This window comes from Ylistrum balloti, unplaced genomic scaffold, assembly GCF_031769215.1.
Source record: "Ylistrum balloti isolate Yb309-2 unplaced genomic scaffold, AGI_CSIRO_Ybal_v1 Utg370520, whole genome shotgun sequence".
Lineage (NCBI taxonomy): Eukaryota > Metazoa > Mollusca > Bivalvia > Pectinida > Pectinidae > Ylistrum > Ylistrum balloti.
The window spans coordinates 1,062,261-1,088,663 of record NW_026782333.1 but is presented as its reverse complement, the minus strand read 5'-3'; the positions used below and the strand labels follow the sequence as shown (position 1 = coordinate 1,088,663).

Sequence of the window (26,403 nt, the reverse complement as noted above, 5' to 3'; positions counted from 1 at the left end):
CTGGTGGTAGTTTAGCTTAGTTACAGGCAATCATAATATTACGGCTAGGTAAAATTTGATAATTAGATTAGATCTATTGTCCTATATCCAATTAACAGAGAACAAAAGACCTAACAACAATGCCAGGTCGTAGGAAAGGCCGAGACGACAGCGACATGGGTTCGGAAAAAGACGAGACAGGGTCTTTTGAGACCTTACGAGATGAAGCAATGTATTTCGTGCACGTTCAGCTGTACCAGAAGGCAGTTGAGAGTTTTACACGGGTACTGATGTATTTTTTATCTTTATGGTCATAATTTCAAAGGTATAATTAAGGATTGAAAGATTAACGAATTGATCGGCTCAACAAAGAACAGCCATTTTGTACTGTAGTATAAAGCAATGGGCTAATAACATAATTAGATTTAGGGATTTAGCTTTAAACCAAATCTGGATTATCAATCTGGATTATCTTTTGAGTTGCAAATATACATTCATAATGATATAAATATATATGTAAAAACATACTTTTTTAGACCTAGTGTTTATATTCTTACGTGATGTATGTTTATATTTTTTCTAAGATATGTACATTTGTACATAATGGTAGACACCTATTTGGTACATTTGTCATGTTATTAATTTCAATAGATAGGTCATTAATGATTAGTTTATCACATTGAATGTAAATGTAGATTTTTCTTACACTAGATTTCCATTTTATTTGATGTCATATATATTTCAATAACAATTGTCTTCAGTGTCGCAAACTCATCTGAATTTGTATGGTCAACCTGATGGTGGCCAATTATCATGACCTGCTCAAATCATGCAAAATGCTTGAATGTCTAGGTGATATTTCTTTACTTGTGGCCAGTATTCAAAAGATTCAAATTCTATTTCTAATACAAATAAAGTCAAAATAACATTCAAACATAACTTACAATGTTTACATCATTTGAATAAACATACATGCAGATATGATAACTATACGTTAAAATTGATTCTAAGATCTTATTACCTGATGACCTTTCAAAAGTTCCTGTAACCCTTGATTTTTAAAGCCTTGGCCAGATATTATTTGAGGTATAAATACTAGTGATGTGTGATGTTGTTTCTAATTTATATAATGTAATGAGATTATTTCTTACAAATGTCAATAACGTTTTTAAAATTATGTACATGCCTGCAACTTATGAAATCCCAATTTTACTCTGGCTACTAAACCTGACATTAGACATTTTGTGAGTTAGGAGACAGGCTATCCTGGATTCACCGATGAAAATGCCTTTTCTGACAGACAGAGAGAGAGAGAGAGAGATTCAAACAATTCTCATTTCCAAATACAAGGAAGGACAGACGAAGGCATCTAAAATTCCCAAATTATCAAATAAACAGTAAAAAATTCTGTAAATGTAGTATCTTAATCACTTACTTTCAAGTGTGTTTTAAGTACATCTTTGTATGTATATGTCAATATAATTTCATGCGTTGTATCTGTTATATAGGCATCAGAGATGAATCCTGAAGATAATGTGGTGCTGGTCACTCGTGCTAAATGTTACCTACAGCTAGGCATGGCAGAAAATGCCCTGGCTGATGCAGAACAGGCACTAAGTCATGACAAGGACTACATCAGGGTGAGTCAGATCAAACTGAAATAGGACTGTGAAATACCATCAGTTTTGTTTTGAAGGGAAAACAATAAAAAAACATCTTTTACAATTTGTATTAGCAATGTGTGATATTTATTGGAAAATGAGTTTTTGTGTACATGTAATATCATGCCATTAGGCATTGGTGTGTGCGAGCAAGGACATTTATCAATAGAGCAAAATTTTATGAAAAGTTAATCCCATGACTCTATTCATCATTTGTTGAGATTTATTTCCCTGTGAACTGCCTGGATCATTCTGAGCTACAGTCTACTTGTAGTAGCTGGTAGCAACCTCATTGAGCAACATACAGTAACCCTGTCTAATGCCATCATTGTCCAGAGCATCTGAAGTAAAGTGTCATGCCCATAAACACAACCACATCAGCACTGACCAGTCTGTTTCTCAGCTTGTTGAACTATGCCCTTTGTATCTAATTCACCTGAGGTTACATAGACCAATACTGGAACTGGCTGAGCTATCACAGCCCCAGTGTTATGGTCAGCATGATAATCAAATTACACTGTATTCAAGAACTTGATGTGCAGTACATATTTTTTTTCATGTCCAATTTAGGGTTTGCTGATGAAAGCCGAAGCCTTGTACCAGTTAGGACACTTTGAGACAGCATTGGTCTTCTTTCATCGAGGTCACAAATTGCGTCAGGAACTTGGAGAGTTTCGACTTGGCATACAGAAAGCACAAGAAGCAATTAACAACAGCATAGGAAGTGAGTTAGCTAGCATATACTTTTGTTTAATTGAACAACTTATTTATTGATTTAAATTCTTTACATAAATTGATGAAATTTTGATTTTAAGTGAAAGTGAAACATAAAATTTTTGAGCCTCATCTAGCATTGACTATTCGCAATTGGTTTGATATCAAAAAGGAATCCCTTTAGTTGAACTATTGTGGCTGAATGCTGATTAGGGTACAGCTAATACACCAGTATAGAGGAACTGATAATTAAAAGTAGATGTAGGCCATATTGATATGGTCGTCGAGACAGACGTATTATCTGTTAGTGAAACATATCTTGTCAATTATAAATCAGAATGAATAATTTTCTATACAGATTTTTAAAGTTAGAGACTGTTTCTCATTTCTGACAAATTCCTATCATTCTATTTACAGGTCCTTCTTCAGTGAAACTTGACACAACAGGAGACTTGTCCTTCTTTGAAAAACAAGAAAATGTAAGTAATGTATATCTTGACAACTATTGGATAACTAAGCTTATACATTTCTCTTATCTATTCATAATAAATATCATTATTGATATTCATTATATGATTTACATTATTTTTCAATTTACATGTAACTGATATTTTAAAATGTTATGGATTCCTGCTATCGTAGAAATATTGTTGGTGTTTTTTGGCACACAAACTATATAATTACAAAGTAGAGTGCACATTTTAGTGTATTACATATATAGTGTGATATATCCTTTATTAGCAGAAAACTTCACCATATTCAACATCAAAATCAATTTTATTGAAGACATTTAGATCAATCTTTCATAGCATTTCATCTTATCATTGATTGTGTTTGACTCTCAAGAAATGAATTATACCTTCAAATATATAAAGAATTATATAGCAGTGCACATGGAGATATTATCCTCCTGAAACCGCGCAAAAATGTTTAATGAAAATTGTGATGACTGGATAAAAAGAAAAAAGAAAAGTTTTAATTATTTTATTTCAAGCATCAATAAATCTCATAGAAATTTGGTCTTGTTTATAGCAACAGAGAGGCTTTTGCTAGATTTTAAAATATACAAAGACCTGTTGACTGTTAATTAAAGTCTACTTTATAGGATTATAGGAGCACATGAAGATGTTGATTAATAGATATACTATTTTACAGTAAAAATAAATCTTGTGGCTTTTACAAGGACATACTGGTAAAATGAATATACCCAGCTACTTTAATTAGTTACAAATACAAATTGATATTTTGTATTTGTTAAGAAAGAATACTAATGTTACAGCAGTACAGAAAATTTAAGTTTATCAAACTGTAATTTAAATTTTATGCAATTCTCTTTTAGTGGCTGAAAGTGGTAATTGTTTTTATTTTTGTTAGAATTGGATTGCTTTGATGAAATTTACCATTAACACTGTGTTATATACTATGATTAATATTGTTGGTTTTTACATATCAGTATTGTAACTATATCATCAGACAAATTCTCCAGTAAATTACATTGAACTTGATTACATAAGTTTGTACAACTTAGAGAAGAAACTGATATCATAATTTTTCTCTTAAATTGTCACTGGTAATTCATAACATGTTTTATATTCAAATTTAATCACAACAAAATCATCCCGTAGAATGCAAATTATGATGTATCAATTTTGAAATCTATGTTTTAATTTTGAGTTTTATAATGTAAATTTTTCTTTGAATTATCTATTTCCAAATTATATTCTGATTTGATGGCAGTGTATGGTTTTATAATTCTATTAATACTGCAAATATGGTATGATAAAAACAGACTTTGAGTTAGTTGATTGTAAAAGATTGTGATGAGGGTGATGTTTCTATAATATATGTTTGGGAATTATTTTTCTTGAATATAACACAGCATTTCTTTTATAAATTTAAGAAACAAGCTGATGAAGTTGTAGTGAAACCAAAGGTGATATTTAGAGTTTTGAGTGGTTTCTTTTAATATACATTCCCTGTGTTATACATGTTGCTTTCATATTTTTTTGAGTTTTTATTTCTGAGTATATAAAACTTTCATTTCATGAAGTTTGGACCTGAGGCTGACCAGAAACCTGTTCGAGAGGTGATGCAATGTACTAAATTAATTGGATCATAAATCCTTTTAATACACTTTGAATTAACAATTAATTAGTTATATTGAGAGAAAGGTCCTGGAACAAATTATAGAATATTTATATTCGTTTTTAGCCTGTAATTGAGCCAGAACCACCGTCAGAAGATGAAACTGATAAGGTATATCTTGTAATATGTTAACACAAAATATTGTTTTGTGTTTAAACTATCAACAAAGCTTCTTTTTCACGAATATACTGTTATGTATTTTAGACTTTCGCTCATATACATGTACATCTGTACACATTGGTTATTAGCATGGTTAGAGATGGCTGCTCTCAGTCTTTGAATTTTTAGATCTTTATAAAAATTCATGTATAGATTTAGTCCTGTACTTTGTTTAATATGCACGTTTAGCATAACGTAACGATGCCATTTCCACTTGATGGGGGTAGGGGATTGTGATTTGCAGTATCATCAATGTCCAGTCTCTGTCCTGTCCAGAAACAGTGTCATATTTTGATAATCTATCAAAGGATTTGGTTCATATTTACTCCATATTTGTTGTATTGAGGAGGTCAAGGTTTAAAGGTTGGGGTCAGATTTGACAAATTCATCAAACAACATTACTTATTTGCATGGGAGTGTGGGGATTCTTGTCCGACAGATATTTTCTGATTTTCCTTTTTTCAAATGATCTAAAAAACATTTTAGGGAGAGAAGTTTGGGAGTGGTGAGGTCACGTAGAGAAGAGAGACAGTAAGATGTATATAAAAGACTGTACAAAGGAAAGTGGAGTAAATATTTGAAAAAAAAGTTTTGGAAATGTAGTTAAAGAACTTTTTGACAGAGGTCAACAGGAAAGTATTTTTATTGGGTAAAATCCTTTTGGTAGCTTTCTTCTTTGGGACAGAAGACAAGTGAAGGCATGTATATGTATTACTTGTACCCAGGATAAATACTATGGGGTTTCAGTATTCAGTAACAGAAATATATGAAAAATTTGGGAGCTATTGGAGTCTGTTAGTCATTTGTTCCTGAAAAACAAAGTCATCCAATGTTTAAACAGTAAACCTGCTTCAAATAAAAGTTAATTTTTAGGTCCAAAATAACTCAGATATATCTCCAATATGTCAAATGCTTTTAGATCAGGTTGCATGAGATCATTCCATAAAGAATAATGCTTCAAAGTACTACATAGAACAACACTTTCTGACCAGAATATAGCAGCATTACCTTAGCAACGGAATGTCGCAGTAATTGATTACTGTAATAGATTGCTTTTAAACTGAATGTCACTTACTTGCATGGCCACATCTCTAATGAATGACCGACACTAAATAAGTTAACAGTATTGAGGATGAAACAGTGTCTCACGTGCAATGTCTCAGATTCACAAGTCATCTGAACTCTCTCTCAGTTTCTTAGTGTTGTTTTACAATTCAATGTGTATTTCTGAATTATATGTAAGAATTTATTCTCTAAGTGTTAATGAAATCAACCAACTTTGTATTTCAGGACACAATTGTGAAACATATGTTAGCTTAATGATGCAAGTGTACTGTTCACAAGCTTTAACATCTCGGTAGAAAAATATGTCAAAACACAATTATTTTGTGTAGGTCTAAGGGTTGTTATCTTTTCTTTGTGTGTTTCTTTTATTACAAGTCATATTTTGATTAAAATGTTATCTATTTTGAAAAAAAAGGATTTTCATAAACTTTATTTTTTTTTTCATTATACTGTGCCACAAGCATCTTAAGTATGGAGAGGAAACAAATAAAATCATTTCAGTCAGATATCATAAGAATTTATTTGTCTATTCAAAATGTTCTTAAAGATAGACCATTGATAGTTTAACAACTGAATTATAAGAGAAGAAATTCAATTCGAAACTTTTTAAACTGTCTGCATCATTAACCTGATTGTTTGTGATCCAGTTGAGTCCTAATACCAATTGTTCAAAGCAAAATTATTGCATAACTATTGTTTTATTATTCATAATGTTTTTTGTATCCATTTTTTGCCAGAAAATAACTGATAAGATTATTTTGATTTTCCGTCTTAATTTAGTTTTTGTATTACCATTTCATAATATGAAAAAGGACTGTTTTTGTCAATTTGTCATTAATATAATTATGCTTTGGACAACTGGTCAAGGTTTTTCATAGACATTTTTTTCATGGAAATCAAAACAATATTTTTTCATTTTGTTTTCTCATCATTACAGCTATTAAAAATTGAGCACAAAAGCGTTATTCTTTTAATATCACATACCACAACTCTTTCTAAAGATTTTTTTTTCAATTTTTGGCACTTTTGTTGTATTACATTTGTATATTTATTGATGTGTTTGCCATCAAAAATATATGATTCTTGAATTTTGAAACATCAAAAAAAAAGTTGATGATTCCCTTGAATGAGTTCTTTCTTATTTGTGAATTTACTGAATTATTTTGAATTAATTAAAACAAGTTCCATATGAATCTTTTTCTTGTATTAAAGAACCAATTTCAGCTCCTGCATGTCTATTTATTGATAGAGATATTATGTGTAGGACTTGCAGTAAATATACAGACTGCTTGGTTGACAACCAGCTTAGTCCAGTGACGGGTGTCACTGCAGCACCACCATAAGTCAACTTTAAAAAATTCTATTACGATATACCTGTACTGTTTAAAATCATATTATCTATGTACAGTATATACTCATGTGAAGAAACGATTCTATCATATTTATTCCTTAATAAGCCTATAGGGCTGAAACAAGTTACCTCGACCTCAGAGTTACACGATGGGCTTCACATGAGAGACTGGATTGCATTGGTAGCACAGTAATTCTTCTGACTAGCAGTATTCCTGTCCTGGGGTTATTGTTGTATAAATACGGTAGAGGAATTAGCTTGTAGCATCAATCATCGTCATGATTAATCTTGTTGTACATGTGACTACTACAAATCTGTTTTATGTTTTAGTTTCAGTGTAATCATTAATTTTGTCAAGGGTTCACATATATGTGAGCCAATTTTCTTTTTCAGCAATATATAACACAAATCTCTTTCAGGGTAAAAACTTATACAGCTACACATATTTGTGTGTATATCGTCATGTGGTAAGGAATCATTGTCATGCAGATATGAGTAATATCATTTCAGAGGTTAAAGCAATTTTTTTTTTCATTTGGTTTTTAATATTTTGGAAGTAATTTTTCAAATAATTTCCAAAGTATATTAAGTCCAAATTATTTGAAAGTGAAAAATATCACTTCAATCTGGACAATGCCACTGTGTTCTGAACTGGTTTTCATCCAAATTCTTCTACTGTATCATATTATAGGGACACAGACGCAAGGTGAGGAGAACCCCATAGATATCTATTTCATTTACTTCTCGATTCTTTAGAAATATTTTCTTTTTACTTTTTGGATTTATATCTTTAGATTCTGGTGTGGCATTCATCTTATTTGATCAGTTTTATAAACAATACTTTCAGTTGAATTTTGGCATCCATATCTTTTAACATTTAGTTAAATCTTTTTAATTTCCATTAATTATTTAAGGGTGTTGGAAAAATATTATTTAGTTCATTAATCCTTACACATTCTTTTTCATACAAGTCTGTCTAAAATACTTCTGTCTTAAACAAACATTATCATGGCAATGAAGTCCAAATATTAATCTCTGTCCCTGCTATTAATGAATATCATTAAGTTTATTCTTTATTATTTTTTATCATTACTAATTGCAAACAAATGAATAAATAAATAAATAAATAAAAATCAACATCAATACACCCAGTTCCTACTCCTCTACACACAGATCAGTTCTATCTTTTTGTGGTGCAGAGTTATCTGCCCTTGTAATCAGACAGTGATTGTTATGTCGTGAGATTATTGTCATAATTTTGTGTGGAAACAACATAATTTTCTCTCACAACTTAATGATGTAACAATCACTACCTGCCCACAAGAGCAGATAACTCTGTATTACGAAAAGACGAAATGCCACATAGAATTCAATCACTGCTGGTATATGATATCCAAGAGTGAGGTAAAGAAGTGTGTTATTGAAGTCTGAATTGGAGTTGCCAACATGAATTTTTTATATAGAAAATTTAAAAAAATATCTGTTATGAAATAACATTTTTTAAAAAATCATGAGACCTTCTAGGTATTGAAGGTTAACATTTTAAAATTACTTTCTTTACACATTGCTAAATACAATTGTACAACATACTATTATAATACGTTAATATGTAATTTTATATTCTGTATCATTTATTATATTTTATGTGATTTTTCACTTTAAACAATTTCAATTTGATAGCAGCACATAATTGGTTGGTTTGGTAGCACTAATTAATTTTGCACACCTGGTTGATAATTTTTTTTTTTTTTTTTTTTTTTGATAAATTTCAAAACATTTCTTATAGAAATCTTCCAAAAAGAAAAAAGGTAAAAAAGATGGGAAGAAGGATGGTAAAAAAGATGGGAAGAAGGATGGTAAGAAGGATGGTAAAAAAGATGGGAAGAAGGATGGTAAAAAAGATAAGAAAGGATCCAAAGGGTCAAAGAGTGCAAAAGTGAGAAAAATGTTGAGACATGGAGTAGATCTGTTGTCTTCACTTGTTAACACCGGTATTGACTGAAATGCAAGAGAGTCCTTTCATCTATTGTTGTATCAGAAATCATTCCCACTACAGCACTTAAACTTCAGTGTTCATGTTCATAATGCTATTTGATAAATTGATATGCACTACAATAATGCATTTTGTGGCATGGTCAATGCTATATAGTGTTTATTTCTATCTACCTATTGCTAATTTTATCAGATTCAAAAAATAAATTCTTAAATGTAATCTGAAGCCATCAGATCAACGATACATCATTCTGAGAATATTATTGATGTCTATTCTAAAGGTATCATGCAATAGTTCAAATTAACTTCAGGGGGCAGTGAGGTTTTTTACTATCTGGTCCCATTGGTATAATCTGTGCATTTCATTGCATTCTTTAAAGTCTACAGTATGTAAGATAGATTAAAACTGCATGTTCATGAAGATTGTCAGAACCTGTCTGTAGTGTTGATAATATTGTTTTAATGTTGTATGTATGTCTATATAAGTACAAGTGAATGCAGAATGAATGTTAGGTGTCCACATCGAATGGGATTATCAGCTGTAACATTGGCTCTATCACATGTACAATGTACCTGCTTTAAAGAATATGGATTTTTCAACTTAATGCAAATCTGAAAAATACAAAATGTGCAAAGTATTTAAGCTGTTAATTTGTTATTCAACTCTTCAAAGGTTTAATGATATCGTTAAGTAAATTTTTTTTTGGTACAGTGTAATATTTTTATAATAAACAAAATCAGAGACAAAATATCCTTTTCAGACTTTCAGATCAGATATATTAACACAATAATTTTCTTCATATCACTAATTTATAAAACACAATGTTGATTCAACATCACCAGGTTATATTTCATAAGCTTACATGAAGAAGCCTGTTATCACTTGATTTTTGGTCCAAATACCTTTATATACAAAGTGGTAATATACATATATTGGTGTAACCATGGCATCAGTATGGAGTTGGAAGGGTGGTTGGTGCAGTTGTAACACACTTCCCTGTCACCATCTGTGGTAAAACTTCCCAAATAGACAGGTAAAAGTAGGGAATCACCTGCCAGACCATGTGGGTTTTACCACAGGACCTCTAGTTTCCTTCCACAGTAGGACAACTCCATCCAGGCAAACAAGAGTGCCTAATATAAGTTAGAATAAGTTTTTTTCACAATGGTTGTAAAATAGATATCTTTATTTTTTAGTTCCTTTTTTGACAAAAATCTCATTTTGTGAGATTTATAACAAATTAATCCAGATTGATTATTATTCTTATGAAAACAGATCTTCAAAACAGATCTACTTCATTCATATTCAATCTTATTATTTTTTATATATGTGTTTAAGAATCTGTTTTCCACAATTGTTATAAAATAAATATCTTCATTTCTTAATCACTTTTTTTTTTACAAAATCTTGTTTAAAGAGCTTTATGATGAATTAATTTAGTTTGTCAGTTTGTTTATTTTTTGGGGTTAACAAATCTTAAAAACAGATCTAGTTCATTCATATTTATTTTTCAGACATCAGTTTAAGAATTTAATTTCATTCATTAATAACTTTTTTCACAGGAAATGTTCAGCATTTGAGAGCACATCTACGAGTATATGTACAGCTCTGACACTAGAGGTCTAATAATATTTGTATTATAAACAAACGTCTCTAAACCAGGTATCAAACCACTGTGGTATGCATGTCGCTGTGCTTTGATTCAACAATGTCCATTAAATATTAGTTCACTGTTCCAAAAACATTTCAGGTTGCAATTTTGAAGTTCTGTCACAGGAAATGAAACATTGTTCCACTAAAATGTTGTTTTTTCAGCTCACAACTATCTGTTTGTTCAGTGGAACAGAACTTGGGGTTAAAACTCCAAACTAGTGTTGTTATCACAACAGTTACTGATACATTGCATGTTAATATTTGTATTACTAGTTGTAGACACTAATTCAGCTATGTTATATTTAGACACTTTCAAACGGAAAAAATGGATTTTTTTCAAAACATATATAGATACATAATACAATTTTATTGTCAAACAAAGTAAACAATAATATTTAAACATAGAAAAACAAAATTTAAAAAAAAATTCTGTATGATGGAACCACATGTTGACATAACTTAAACTTAAAAAAGATATATTTACTGAATTCCTTTGTAAGCATAGTTACAGTAAATGTGTACATTTTTTCTACAATATTCTTTACAACATAATGATACTTGGATTCTGTACAAAGCTTTGATTACCTGTTTCTCATGTAATTTAGTAATATCGTTGATCACATGAAATATAATAAACATAATTGTTTTACTTATTAGACGAAGAAGGCCCCAGCAAAAAGCTACGGTAAACCTGGTGCACAGAAGGCTACACAGAAGGAGAGGGAACGCCCGAAGAGTGCGGCTGACTCCAAGACCATTAAACAACTCCTTGAGGAACTGTACTGTGATAAAACTTACCTGGAGAAACTACTTAACGATGAAAGTAAGTAAAACTAGGCAGTCTAGGTGAAAGAGGTCAAACGATACTTTAGATCTTACAGATCATGTCACGTAAGGTTAGATTCAGGTTTTAAGTACCATATTTTTACTGCAATGAGCCCAGACTGCCAATCAAGCAGATAAATTCTGACTCAAAAGTCAGGTTGTGGGCTTATTACAGGACCACTGATTAGTATTTCCTCTGAAAAGCTAAAGAGAGCCAGGTGGGCTTATAACAGGAGAATTACAGTGGTAGGAAACAAGTGTTTTATTATTGAATACTAATATTCTTAACATCTTTATGTCAGCATTAGTATTAGCTGTGAATTATTTTTTCTGTTATCTTCTATTGAATACTTTCTACAAAACACACACAATGGAACATGAGGGGCTGAGAGAGCTCCTGCAGTATAGTGTTTATACATGTATAATCTTGGAGGAAGATCTGAGGTGTCAAGTTTGACTCTGCTTACACATGATAGTTTGTGTTTCACTGGACACATAGAAATAACCGGACCTTTGTGCTGTTGTGGTTGCAACCTAAGGCAAGACACCTTAGGCAATATACCCTAGGGCAAGACACTTAGGGCAATACACTTAGGGCAATACACCCTAGGGTAAGACACTTAGGACAAGACACTTAGGGCAATACACCCTAGGGCAAGACACCTAGGGTAAGACACTTAAGGAAGACACTTAGGGCAAGATACTTTACCCTAATTGCTTTGGGTAGCATGTGGTGAGCCTTCCTTATGTTGTTCACTGAGGTAGCCACCAGCTACTACAAGGAAGCAGTTTCAAAATGAGGCTAGATGTTTATGGGACAATAAACCTTGATACCAAGCTTAAGCTTATTATTTTAGAAATTAGGGTATTATTCCTAATAATGATTACAATTTAAACAGAGCTGGTATTACTGCACTTATAAATTGTGTAATAAATCTGATGGTTCTGTTGTCTTATATTGATAAAAAAAACCCACAGCTGGTCTATAAATTTCACCTAATGCATTATATCTATTGATATTTTCTTGTAGACTTGACAGGTGGAAGGTCATACATGGAGCGTGAAATCAAGGAACATATATATGAAGGCCTGGACTATCTCAACAGTCGTGCTGACTTTTGGCGCCAACAGAAACCCATGTATGCTCGCAAACGAGACAAAGAAAGAATGCGTCGCAGTGGAAGGTCTCGTCCACAAGATCGAGTCGGATACATCATGCAAAGCCTAGAGGAAATAGATGAAGGTGCGTCTTTTGATTTTTTTCTTTTTGAATTCTAAGGAAAATATATGATTGATTTCCATGTTTCCCACCTCAGATGTAACTGAATTTGAGAAGCACAGATCATTTGTTCGGTGAAAATTACTGTATGGGTAGAATATGCGAGCAGTCTAATCTACTTTTAAATGGGAGATCCCCTGTTTACTGTTGTAACTCCTCTATGTTTTACCATATGATGACATGTGTATGTTTTTATGCTCCTCAAAGGGAGAGCATATAGTCCCTGCTTTGTCTGTCTGTGAGTCCGTCCGTCATGATTTTGTCCAGAGCATATCACAAGAGGTATTAACATGAAACTTCATAGGTAGATAGATGTTGATAAGTAAAAATTTCGTGTACAGGAACCATAACTCTATTATGCATAATTGAGGAGTTATTGAAACTTGGTGTAATCATTAGTTATACAAAGAGAATGTGAGGTAAACCAAATTTAGTCCCTACAACTTCTTTACTATAGAATTATTGTCCTTTGATAACGTTTTGTGTCCAATAAAGTCATTTTCGGAGAGCATTCATCATGTTCACTAAAACTCTTGTTTTTTAAATTTTTAGCTCAATCTGAAGGTCGATATGAAACTAGTCTAAGCACAGCCAAGAAATTGATGAAAACAGTGAATAGCATGGACGAGCAAGAGCTTTCTAATAAATGGGAGATTGTTGCAAACATCCACAGCCAAATGGGAAATGCTTACCTGGAAATGGGCAAATATTCACCTGCAATTGAACACCATCAAGAGGACTTGAAATTGGCAGAGAAATGGTGAGTTTTTTTTTCTGTGTTTTTTTTCATCATCTTGTCTCTTAATTTAGAAGAATAATTTCATCTCAAAAAGTAAATTAATTTCTCTTCTCTCAAATTGTCTGTTTTTTTGCTTATGTAAATACATAGACAATTCGTTGTGTACATATATACTGTATTTACATTTATCTATATTTCATATGTGTACTTTTCAGTGGACTGGAGGATGCTAAATCCAGAGCCCTTGACAACATAGGGCGAGTTTACGCCAGGAAAGGACAGTATGAAAAAGCCATCAAAGTGTAAGTACAGAGTCCAAACATTTGCTGTATAGGTGTAAATATTAATGGTGGTTTACATGTAGTTAAGTTATGTTTGCAGTCATTAAAGACAGCGCCAAATTAAACAAAGAGCAAATATTTCTACAGTTACTGAAAATATTGTTGTGGTTAATGTTGTAATATGGGGCAGATATTTCTACAGTTAATGTAAAAATTGTTATGGTTATTTTTGTGACATGGGGCAGGGCTGAGATTATTATTTCACAATTTCAATAGGCAAATCCTTCACAAGGGGGTTAATTTTATGATCAGTGTAAGCTTCGTATATTTAATGTAAAATTCAATATTTATGTAATACATTACAAATTCATTTACACAGGTGAAATTTTCGTGGCCGTATGACTTTTGCATGTTTAATATAAATTTTCTTAACATGTACATTTCCATGTTAACAGTGGTCAAATATTTCGAAAATATGTTTACAGGTGTTTCAGGGAATTCAATCCTGTGAAACAGCCTCAAACAAAACATGTAAAAAATATTAACCTCGAGAAATTAAACAATCTGCTGATTAAGGGTTATTTTAACATTATTATGAAATTTAACTGATGTCTGAAACTTCCACACTAGTGTCAAATAGTCCTGCTGTATGCATTCTATTAAAGGTTAGAAATGATTGATAGAAGTTGTGTCAAAACTTTGAAAATATGTCTGTGGTTTGTCCATACCTGAAACCTGACATTATCCTAACCTCAGGTCTTGTTTATGTTGGTGAAATAACTGTTTCTTGGTACAGTGTGAAGATGATTTGAAATCTTGTTTTGTTTTTTTTTATCTTTGTCTGTATTAAAATCAATTCTGAAGTGAGCATGTCAGACTTTAACTACAACTGAATTAAGATTTTTGTCACATTACTGTGTGGTAAGCGTGTAAACTTTTCTTTATTAGATGGGAGGAAAAATTGCCACTCAGTAAATCTCCACTGGAGAAAACATGGTTATTCCATGAAATCGGAAGATGTTACCTGGAGAGTGAAAATTATGAAAAGGCTCGTGATTATGGAGAGAAGTCACTATCAGCTGCACAGGAGGCTGATGATGATGGCTGGCAGCTCCATGCTACCGTCTTAGTGGCACAGTCAGAGGGTATGTATATATAGTGGTCTTTATATTAGTTTTTTTATATGGAGTCAATAAAACGTGTCACAAATTTTCTGTTTAAGACCCATTCCTTCAGTTTCATTGCAAATGGAAGAACATGTAAGATCCTTTTTGTTGCATGATCAATTATTTTTGCAGATATTGTTGCAGAAATGCTTTTCCATGTCACATTTGATGTTCTGTAGTTCGATATCTTTAGTCTCAGTAGTAACCTGCAAGTGTATGATATAATTTTGTTATCTAACCATGGCGTCATGGTATGTTATAAATGAGGTGATATGCCAGAATATCATGTTGGTATATCCACTGAATTAAATAACATTAATGTGATAAGCCAGATTTGATGTACAGTTCAACATTTCTATAGAGGCCACTTGAGAGAGTAGAAAAAATTACTATAAAAATAAATGACCTTTATATAGAGGTAATATTACCATGCATTATATTTACTCAGGGTCAAAACATGTGACCTTTATAGACAGGACATCTTTATATAGAGGTCCATTAACTATTTATTACATAAATTTACCAAACAATGTAGACATCATACATTGTATATTAGTGGCCTGTGAGGCAGGTTTGTATGAAATCATTAATTTCTACATCATTATCATTAGAAATGATTCAAAACATTTATAAATGTGATTTTTTCATTTATATATAGTTCATTTTTCAAGTCACACAACAAGGATCAGGCACAATCTTTTGCAGCTCAAAAATAACTTGTCAGGATATAAATGTTAAAAAATTGAATATAATTATCATAGTTGTGAATTCTTCATTATTTTTACAGTGAAATCAATGGACTACCAGTCTGCTCACACCTCATTTGAGGAAGCTTTAGAACTCGCCAAGAGATTAGAAGACGACGCTGCTTTAACTGCAGTACAGAAAGCATTAGAGGAGGTCAAAGATAAAATCGCCAAGGGTTACAGAGCTGGGGAAGATGAGGATGAGGGTGATGAAGTTGATGCCAAAAAGGTTGATTACAGACCTGGAGAGGATGCTGACGACAGAAAATCTGCACAGAGCCGAGATTGTAAGTAGAACACATTTCCTTTATCATAGATCAGTAACTAATGAATTTTCATTTCAATTACTTATAGGTGCAACATAGGAAAATGCTATACAGAAACATTACATTAAGTATATGGAAATAACATCTAGACCTAAGCCAACATATTTTGTGAAATTTTAATGCTCCCTGCAAATTTTCTATTTCCTGTGAAATCAACATTGTATACCCAGTATATGTTGATATTTCCTCATTGCAAAAATGATTATTCTTATCTGTTTGGAGTGAGGTCGTATTGATTCTATCTGATTGTGAAAATAGCAGCTCTAACACACGGTCTCAGTAACCCACTTCTTAACACAGGACTGAATATCCTACACATCTAAACACAAAAGACTGAATATGTGAATTGATACTTACACCTGACACACTTGGCTCAATAACCCACAGTTCTTAAGACAATGGGCTCAATAACCCACAGTTCTTAAGACAATGGGCTCAATAACCCACAGTTCTTAAGACAATGGGCTCAATAACCCACAGTTCTTAAGCCAATGGGCTCAATAACCCACAGTTCTTAAGACAATGGTCTCAATAACCCACAGTTCTTAAGATAATGGTCTCAATAACCCACAGTTCTTAAGATAACGGTCTCAATAACCCACAGTTCCTAACACATAGATCAATAACCCACAGTTCCTAACACATAGATCAATAACCCACAGTTCCTGACACAATGGCTCATTAACCTACAATTCCTAAGGCAATGGGCCCAATAACTCACAGCTCCTATCACACGCCTCAATAACCCACTGTTCCTAGCACATGGTTCAATAACCCACTGTTCCTAAAACACAGAGTCTCAAAACCCAACCATTCCTAACTTGTAGGATTCAAAACCAAAAGTCACTATCACATGATCTACCACAAAGGACTGAATAACCTTAATTTCTAACATTTAGGACTTGATAACCAAAAATTCCTAACATACATTTTTTGACTGACAGAGCTCAATAACCCACCATTCTTAACATTGTAAGACTTAATCAATAACCTACAGTACTCTGCAAATGGTTTAATTAACCCAGTTTGGTATACATATAAATGTATGTAACCCAATAAACCACAGTCCTAAAAACATAAGTCTTACATGCACAGCTCCTTATATTACAGCTCAGAATACCTAGGTTAGATAAGTGTCCTAAGATAAAGGGCAGAGTATGCCATAGTTCTAAACAAACATGGTATGTTATCAAGCTTTTATCGTGTGGTACACATATTTCTGTAATTAGGTTTATAAAATCTACCTTTACATGTAGGATATTTGCCAGGAAACCAGTAACCTCTCTTATTCAGTTTGATAATTTTGTATTTTCTTTTCAGCAAAGAAAGTCAAGGGTGCTGAAGATGAAGACAATGAAGGAAGAAAATCACGAGCTTCTAGCAAAGCAGGTTAGTGCTTATTTTGTTTATTTGTTTACAAATTATTTTTTAATTTTATATTTTCATTTCACAGACTACAGAACTGTGGTATTCTTAATGCAGTCTGATGTTTTACAGTACATTCAACTGTATTTACGACCAGCAAAGTTTAAAATATACCTCCGATATACCTTGTTTTGATACCAGAGTATGAAAGCTTTGTTTTATTTTTCTTTTAGTGGATTTTTTATCAGTTGTAAATGAAATACATCTGAAGCACTCCATACTGCCATAACCCCTGTCTCCAATTTGTATTATTTTCTTTATCATTGTCTTTAGCCATCACACATTTTCATGATGATTGCTTGCTTTTTTCATGTTTATTTTCAGTGTAGTTTTTAAGAACTGTTTAAATCTGTTTGTTTTATTTCTTATTTTTAGTTATGCTAGAATTTGGGAGGAGCTTACATTATATATTTCAATGATCTTGTTAAAGCTGATACATAGCTTAGATATCTCCACTGTGAAATAGATTTTTGGTAAAGCTCGTGACACCTTTAGATTATTTCAATACAAGAAATCAGACTAAGGGAAGCATAGTATTCTGTTATTCAACCACAGCAAACTGTATAGTGGGTTTATTTTCCCTTTGCCTGAATATCGCCATGTGATGATACTGTCGAAAATATGTAATTTAGACTGCATCGTTTTCACCATTGGATCTCAAGAAAAAAAATCATGTTATTGTCACTCTGCCTCATTGAAAATTTGTCATTTCAATGTTTGCTCTCCACTTTTTTTTGTTTAAAGTTGTGAAAAGTTTTGAAATAAAGATACAAATTATATGATACTTTAGATTATTATTAAATATTTTTCCACACGGAAAATACATTTTTCCAGCTAGTGTTTATCCATTACAATGTGTGGAAAATCAGTAATCAGCTATTATTTACTCTTAGAGTCTTTTAAGAGATGTATACACACATCATTTTCATGATTTCATGTTTTGTTAGAAAGGGTTTGTGAATGTTTTAATAATTGGCAATTGACATATCTATTTCCATACCAATCATTATTATTATTTCGCAATTTTACTGAGTTAACAGGGAAGTAGAGTCTTGAAAATGATAGAACCAAATATTTATACATAGATTATAAAGATGTCTTTGAGACAATGTGACAGTTAAGAATGACACAATTTTCACAGTTTAAACAATTTGTTATTCAAATAGGATTTGTGTGTTTATACCATTAACTGTTTGTCCTACATACATGTATGTTGAAAACAGACGCTTATTCTTTGTCATGTCACTTTTTATCATACTTTTTTTAATTTTCTCTTCTTTGAAAAATATTATTGTCGCAGTTTTTATACTGATGTTGTTTTTTACACGTATTTCTGTATTTGTTTATTACATAAAATTTTTAGATTATGAAGATGATTTTGAGGAAGACAAAGGTACATATTGTTTACTATTTCAAAAGAAATCCTTCTTTAATTACACACATTATCATCTCACATTTGCTGCCTCTAAATCTGAATCATAGAAAATGCAATATCTAGTCATGTCATGTTAGCATCTGTGTCATTCAAAAGCTTTGATTTGAACTCATATTTGACAGACAGTAATATTTCATAAGATTACAATAGTAATTATATTTTAGGAATATCAAATTAGTTACCTGACAGGCATTCGTTGGATAACAGAGTGCTTCAGTGTAAAGGAATGATGAAAATTCAAATTAAAAGACAAGAAATCCAGAAAAATAGTGATGAGTCCTGAATAAACTTATCAAACAAAGAAACATTAAATTAAATATTAGGATAGGAGAGTGACATTGAGACTATGACACTCTATAAAGAGCACTGGCATACAAATATACCTGTACATTAGATCTTACAGAATGTGAGGTATAAAATGCATTCTCCTATAGTGTCATTATAGTGAAGGCAATTTTTGTTGAATTCAATGTACTAATTAATTCAGTTTTGTTTGTGATACACATGAATATCTGAAAAAATTTAATATAACATTATGCAAAATCATTAACTAAAATTGTAATGTTGCATAATATATATATATCTAAACTGAATTACCATGTAGCCAGTTATTTTTGTTACGCTATTTAAATCGCGAAACTTTTAACCCGTGAGAAAGACAAACAGTGACATCTTTACTTATTCGAGTGTTACACAATGTAAACTGTTCTTGCATTTTCTGTGATCAGATTTGGAGAAATACAAAGTAATAACTTTTTATCGATGTTGTCAATTACGCAATAACCCTTTTCTCTTTGACAATTTTCTTTCTACAGCAGCTAGATCTGAGGATACATAACTGGACTGACTCTTTTTCAGAAGCTGCCTACGGCAGAAATATAACATAAGCTACTTTAATGATACTGAAGCCTAGCTTGTCATAACGTTCCTTACTATAAAGACATTCGACTTATGTGTTTCCAGATACTCTTAATTTAATAGAATGCCCAAAAATGCAAGTTCATTTCATATTTATATGCTGCTTTTAAACAATCTGCACAACATTTTAGTATAGATAATATATTTTCTCTCAAGAATGATTAACGCAATGTTATTAACTGCTGCATTTTTTTTATTTTTTTTTATGTTTTTTGTTTAATAGGTAGATGAAATTATAAGTAAAAAGGTAGTTTCACTTACTAATAAATAAGATATACGGAAGAAAACATGAAAAAATGCTTACCAACTACATATTAACTCATGTCTCAAGTATACTTGTACTGGAAACACATTTGACTGAATCAATAAATCTTTTGATATTTTAATACATACTAACGAATGATACGTAAATGTATTGATTCAATTGATGAAAAGGTTTATTGTAGCTGGAGTAATTAGAGTGGACATTTTGAGCTCTCAAAACGATAATGTGAAGTACCTGGGTTTAATAAGCTGAAATTACATTGTATTATAACTATCATTGACAAGTTCACAATTTTGTCAGATTTTGTTGGCCCGAAACATTATATGATTCTCTTTTCAATAATGATTTTTTAATTTTCAAATTTTTCTAACACTATAGAAGTGGACCAACTAAGATTTTGCTTCAAACTCCGATATTTTCGTTTGGTAGAAATTATTGTTATGATTTTTAAATAGGCCAATGAAAAAGTGGCAACAAACAGAGAATTATCAGTTTCTATACATGATTCAAGTTATCGTTTTATGGACAAAAATGTTCGGTTGATGTCGTAGTAAAATTAATTTTGTTCACAATACAGTAATCAAACCGTTCGCAAAAGTGATCGTATTATTTTTCACAGCGACACAATGCACGAAATCATTTGATGCAATTTGCGATATTCACATATACCAAGTACATGGTTTAACTGTGAATACATGTATCAGGTACGTTCGCATAATGACTGCATGAAAAAGTGCACCACATGTGTAGAACACATTCATTTATTGAATGCATTTTTATGTGAGGTTGAACTTTTCTTTTTACTTGCATTATGAAATACTATTTTTATGCCTTAAATAGTATTTAAGTAATTTTGTAATGAAGTAATCGAATAGACGATGAACGTATTTCAACTTGTAATGCAGATTGTGACGTAAATATATTACAGTTCAAGATCCTGTAAACCTTTGTATTAGATATTTCAAAATTATTGTGGTCTTACTTAAAGATTATGTCAAAAATATGTTTTTGACGGAATGTGGTAAACGGATTGTGAATTTCTTTCGTACAGTGAGATTTTCTAGGTATCAGTCCTTTTGTTTTTGTTTTTGTTTTTTGTTTTTTGTTTTTTTTTTGTTTTGTTTCATTTCATCTTCGAATATAGAACCACCAAAAATGTTATTTTACTGTAACTGTTCCATATGGAATGTTGATGTTGATACGCGTAGAGTTAAAAACATTTTCTTGTTCTGTAAACCCATAATTTGAACAGTACTGTGTTTACAGAATATCTAGAATTACTATCTTTAATGTAGTGTTACAGTTCTTATTTTTTTACCACAAGATCCTGATTACTAGCATAAATTCATTTACCACACAATTCCACTTAAGCAGCGGTTGTCAGTCCAATAGATGGAGTCAAGAAGAACAACACACCAACAAAACAAGTCATCGGAGATAAGGAGCCAGGACATCACCGCTCTAAGGAATCTTCAGTAATATGCGATCCCGACGACTGCAAAGAAGATGGCTGTAACGAAAACGAATTGCAAGTTGTCGGAATAGACAGTAAATCTGTGAACGATACTGCCAAGACAAATGTTACAGACGATGAGATTGCGCTCACCGAGTCTCCCATATCACCTCCCGGTAAACATATAGATGCAGATACGTGTTTTGGTGATGGTGGTAAAGTTGATGAAAATCGGGAAAAACAGCAAATGTCATCCGTAAACTCGGATGAAATGGAAGACAAAGAAGATCCTGGTGCCAAAAGCCAAGAAAATCAGAAGTCTTTGACCGAGACTGACATATCCGAGGGAACTACAACAGAAAAAATACCGAATGATGATGTCAACGTTAAAGGTAATAGCGACAAAGCTACGCATTCAGAGAATCACAGCACACGTGATTTACATTCCGGCGATCAGATACAGGAAATTGTACATGCGGATAAAGAATCAAAAGATGATGATAATGATGATGGTGATGTTAAAAAAACAAGTCAACCAGAAGTGCCTAACTCTATAACTGCTAATGCGAAAGTAGATGAATCCGGCAATAATGAGAATGGAAAACAGAATCAGGATAATCCGGAATTCCAGCCAAATAGAAACCATCCGGAAGAATTGCAGTTCAAATATATCAATGATACAACAGGAAGTCGCCCTGGTTCGAAAGATTCTCGGGCATCTCCCTCTAAATCGGGGAAAAGCCAACACAAACATGTAGTTGTAGAGGATCCTGTGTTAAAGAATGATACAGATTCGCCAAATGCTTCCAAAGTAAAAGACAAGAAAACTCCAAAGGGGATGACCAGCCAACAAGATACCAGAAAGATACAAACTAGATCGAAAAGTTCGGAACTATCAAGAAATGTGAAGCCGCGAGAAAAAGTAATCAAACAAAAATCTATGGAAGAAACACTAAGGATAAGAAAAGCAAGCAATCAGAAGAATGCGACGGAAGCAATGAAGGAGAGCAAACAGCCCGAGAGAACGATTGACAATCAGGCACAGCCTGCGAGTGAAACACATGCTGGAAAATCAAAGGAAAACGAAAGGCGGAACTCAGATGCTGAGGTTGATGAAAGAAGACATAGTCCGGGCAAGAAAACCAAAACAGTTGCAATATCTGACATTACCAGAGATGCAGAAGGAAAAGTGCAGGAACCTTTTAGAAACTGGATACCACAGAAACAAAAAAGTGCCGATAATGTGAAGAAACGACGCAGCAGTTCAAAAGAACCACGAAGGAAATCTGATATATCCCCGTATGGCGTCCCAGCTGTAACAACCCTGCTTAATAGAAAGGCCACTGTGCAATCTCCAGTACTCAATACACAAAGATCACAAACATCTGTTACAAAATCTAAAAGGAAAAGTAATGATTCTGTCCGATCTGACTCTTCACCAGGGAAGATCAGCACTAGGAGATCAACGCCAGACAAATCCAGAGACACATTACAGGGTTATACATCACCAAATCCTATTGATAAAGCAAGGGAAAAGAAAATACAAGAAGAACTGGCGGTATCTAAAACATCATTTGTTAAGATTCAGGAGAAATCTTTAGCAACAGAGCCAACTGGATCCGCATACAACATTGTAGAACCTGATGTGTCTCCGCCAGGTCGGGATGGTGAGTGCGCATCCGGGCAATTATGTAAATGTTCTACCGCATGCAGCATTCTTGTATACAGCTCACACATCATGCATCATAGCATAACCCTATACCCAGTGAATATCGGTGTCGTTTGTTATTTAATTCCTGGCTTTTGCCCTTTTATCGTGGCCAATAAGTATATATATAAAGTATATGAAATGTTTTTAGCGGCGTTGAAATTTAGTGCATGTTCTTAGTTTCAATGTACGGTACAAACAATGTAGATGTACTTTTCACAAATAAAAAATCATGTCGGTGTTTTTGTTCATAGTTGTGTTGTTTGTTTGAATGTTTGTAGTAATATTGTATTTTTGTATATCATGTACAGGGAAACTTCTGTCTTGGAAGTAAATTATGCATGTATATATAATCCGCAGATTGTGGTCCATTTATTTAGCGCATGTTTGTTAACATGCATGTACACATGGAAACATTCCTGTTGTTACTTTTTTCAGGATTTCTGGTTTTTGTGAAAGATATTGCAGGTGCTATTATGTGTTATATATGTGGTGAACAATATTTACTCCGGTTCAGTCATCTTGTATCAATTTCCTCTTCATAGACAGACCACAGATATGTTTTACTTTCCACATGATTAGTGTGGTTATATCATGTTAAAATTGTGTAGTAATTTGCATCTTTTTATCGTAATCTTGATAAACAATTTACAGGTGTTAAAGAGGAGATAATCGATAAAGCTCCAACCTCACCGACCCGTCGTTCAGAGGGTTCGGGTAGACGTTCAGTTCAGACAGCATCACCGCAAAAGCGCTCACCTATTCATTCGCCAACAAAACGATCTCTCGCCGGCTCACCGACAAAGCGTTCTGCCCAGCCATCCCCTTCTAAAATGTCGCAATCTTCTCGGCGACAAACGTACTCACCAACAAAACAATCGCGGGAAGTCTCGTTCAAAGAGGGGTCGGCTAAGGGCTCGGCAAAGGGGTCTATGAAAGGGTCAGCCAAGGGATCGGCAGGTGGCAGGTCAGCGCCAGGTAGTGCCCAGCAGAGAGCATCACCTGCCGCAGGTTCTGTTGTTGAATCGGCGAGAGGATCGGCAAAAGGATCCGTAGGAGGAATCTCGGAAACGAAAGGAGGTTGTTAGATGTTTGTAAAGTTTGATGACAATAACCGTTTGCCTGAAATTGTTGACTATAATAATTTGGTTTGTTTATTAATACACGCAGTTTCGCGTTATTGGATCCTGAGTTAAGACAAAACTGATCAAATTAAAAAACCAATCCGTTATTTGTTCTACAAAAACAACACAATGTTGAAGTAATGTGCAGAAAGGATTATATCGTAACACACGTGGAAGAGATATTGAACCTCCCACGTGTTTTTAAATCCGTAATACTAAAGTTTACATTTGATGACGCGACCGTTGTACGATTTACAGGATTTAGTTACAAATTAAGCCCCCTAACCTGTGTTTCCTGGACGCCAGTTTTAGTGTATTGTACTTCACCACAGTGTGATCGTCCATATGTAGACCGGCTCAAACGTCTGTTACACGTGTCTCGCGACTTGATTTTTTTCCTTCTGGATTTACCGATTAGAACTCATCAGTGGTATCTAAACATAGAAAGAAAATACCGATGTGACAACATAATCATAATTCAAACTAAAATCAAATGAAACTAGGGATTATTTGAACAATAGAAAGATTGACTTCAGAAACAGTACACGGAGGATAAGACCAAGTGTTCAGAAAGTATTGATTCCTTTTACGAAACCTCGATGTTAAAATGACAATGAATTATTGCATTAACAAAATAATTTGATTTTGGTTTTTTTGCAGATTCATTTTATACCTAACATTGAACGTTTATTTATTAAAAGATGGGCTATTTCATGTCCCATGTTTTATATGGATTTGATGTAACAGGTTATCAAGGAAATGCATGTTGATATTGATGTGAAGCAACGATGATGATTTATGTTATTAACACTCTGGGATAGTGATGTTGCTCAGTGTTGTATGGCTCATTGACAGAGTGTTGTGTTCGTATTTATTAACGACTTTGTGAGTGTAGTGATATGAATTATATTGAATTCATTATAATTGATTGCCAATTATGATAACTGTTAAAGTTAGCAGGCTTTGATATATGGTCTTAGAGACGTTTCTCATTCGTAAAAACTACTTACTATGTATCATTTAATTTTTTACATATTCTATAATTGTCTATTCTCATTTAGAAACTTCTAATATGATTTGTATATAAAATATGAACTGACATCTTTATATATATATATATATATTTGTAACAAGTTTACTTTAGATATTAGTTTTAAAAATGCTTTGCTGCTTTTCAGGGCAATTGCAATTATGGTAGTTTGCGAGACACATGGAATTTGAAGCAGCAAATATGTTTAAACAAAAGCATTTACTTTCTCCGATTCATTGTATGATGTGCGTTCAACATTCAATATATGTATTTTGTTACGTATTCAGTGGACAAAGAACTCTCCTCAAAACAATAATATGGGATCAATTGTAGTCTTTATTGTTCCTACACAAGAAAGGTTCGTGGTATCTGATACTGTTATGTACTCTCTTCATCTTCATTCTGTATCTAATGAATTGCATTATGCTTACGCTATTTGTAATATGTTTTTGAGAAAAGTTAAAAACCACTTTGAGCTGCCGCTTTTATTTATAAATCAGAAAAAAGAATATGTTAGAACAGGCTTAGTTATTTTCAGCATATAAAACGCACAAGATTTGGTTTGTTTACAACAATGGCGACTGCATAGTCTGTAGCTTTATTTTTTGTTAGAATATGCTTCACGCTTATCACTGCTGTTTTTAGGAAAAGATGACACCGAGGAAATTCCGGACGAGGCAGGCCAGGCGGAAGTGGAAAAAGATGAACAAAAAGGTGGAACAAACACATCCTAACTTACTTTTTTTGACTAACCCCACCTCCATCTTACTTCATTATTCTTAATATTGCAATGGTGACAATATCAACGCTTTTGGCATAGTTGAAAATAATGTTTAACATTTAAATAATTGGTTTCCTTCCAGCGAATCAAGTACTAATAAGGCAAAGAATTTGGTGCTATCTAAGCATCTTTCAAGCTTTTTACAAGGAAAAATGTTGGCCACTGTTGAAATTTACTTGTTA

General features: G+C 32.7%; 1 protein-coding gene across 1 annotated transcript; it reads left to right on the top strand.

Moving 5' to 3' along the window:
* Window positions 1-119: 119 nt before the first annotated feature.
* Window positions 120-24,374, top strand: LOC132555869 (muscle M-line assembly protein unc-89-like). Its single transcript, XM_060220229.1, has 15 exons — window positions 120-263; window positions 1,488-1,619; window positions 2,211-2,364; window positions 2,772-2,833; window positions 4,566-4,610; window positions 11,378-11,543; window positions 12,576-12,788; window positions 13,377-13,584; window positions 13,779-13,865; window positions 14,793-14,989; window positions 15,798-16,043; window positions 17,403-17,471; window positions 18,871-18,900; window positions 21,500-23,245; window positions 23,941-24,374. Exons 1-15 carry the CDS (start codon window positions 120-122, stop codon window positions 24,372-24,374), a joined length of 3,933 nt encoding a protein of 1,310 aa, XP_060076212.1.
* Window positions 24,375-26,403: the final 2,029 nt, after the last annotated feature.

What these genes read in the sequence shown, in the direction of transcription:
- LOC132555869 (XM_060220229.1), top strand. Translation starts at nt 120, where the DNA reads ATGCCAGGTCGTAGGAAAGGCCGAGACGACAGCGACATGGGTTCGGAA. An exon ending in GAAACTACTTAACGATGAAA is followed by an intron (nt 11,544 to 12,575) that starts GTAAGTAAAACT and finishes ATTTTCTTGTAG; the next exon opens with ACTTGACAGGTGGAAGGTCA. An exon ending in TGATTTTGAGGAAGACAAAG is followed by an intron (nt 18,901 to 21,499) that starts GTACATATTGTT and finishes CCACTTAAGCAG; the next exon opens with CGGTTGTCAGTCCAATAGAT.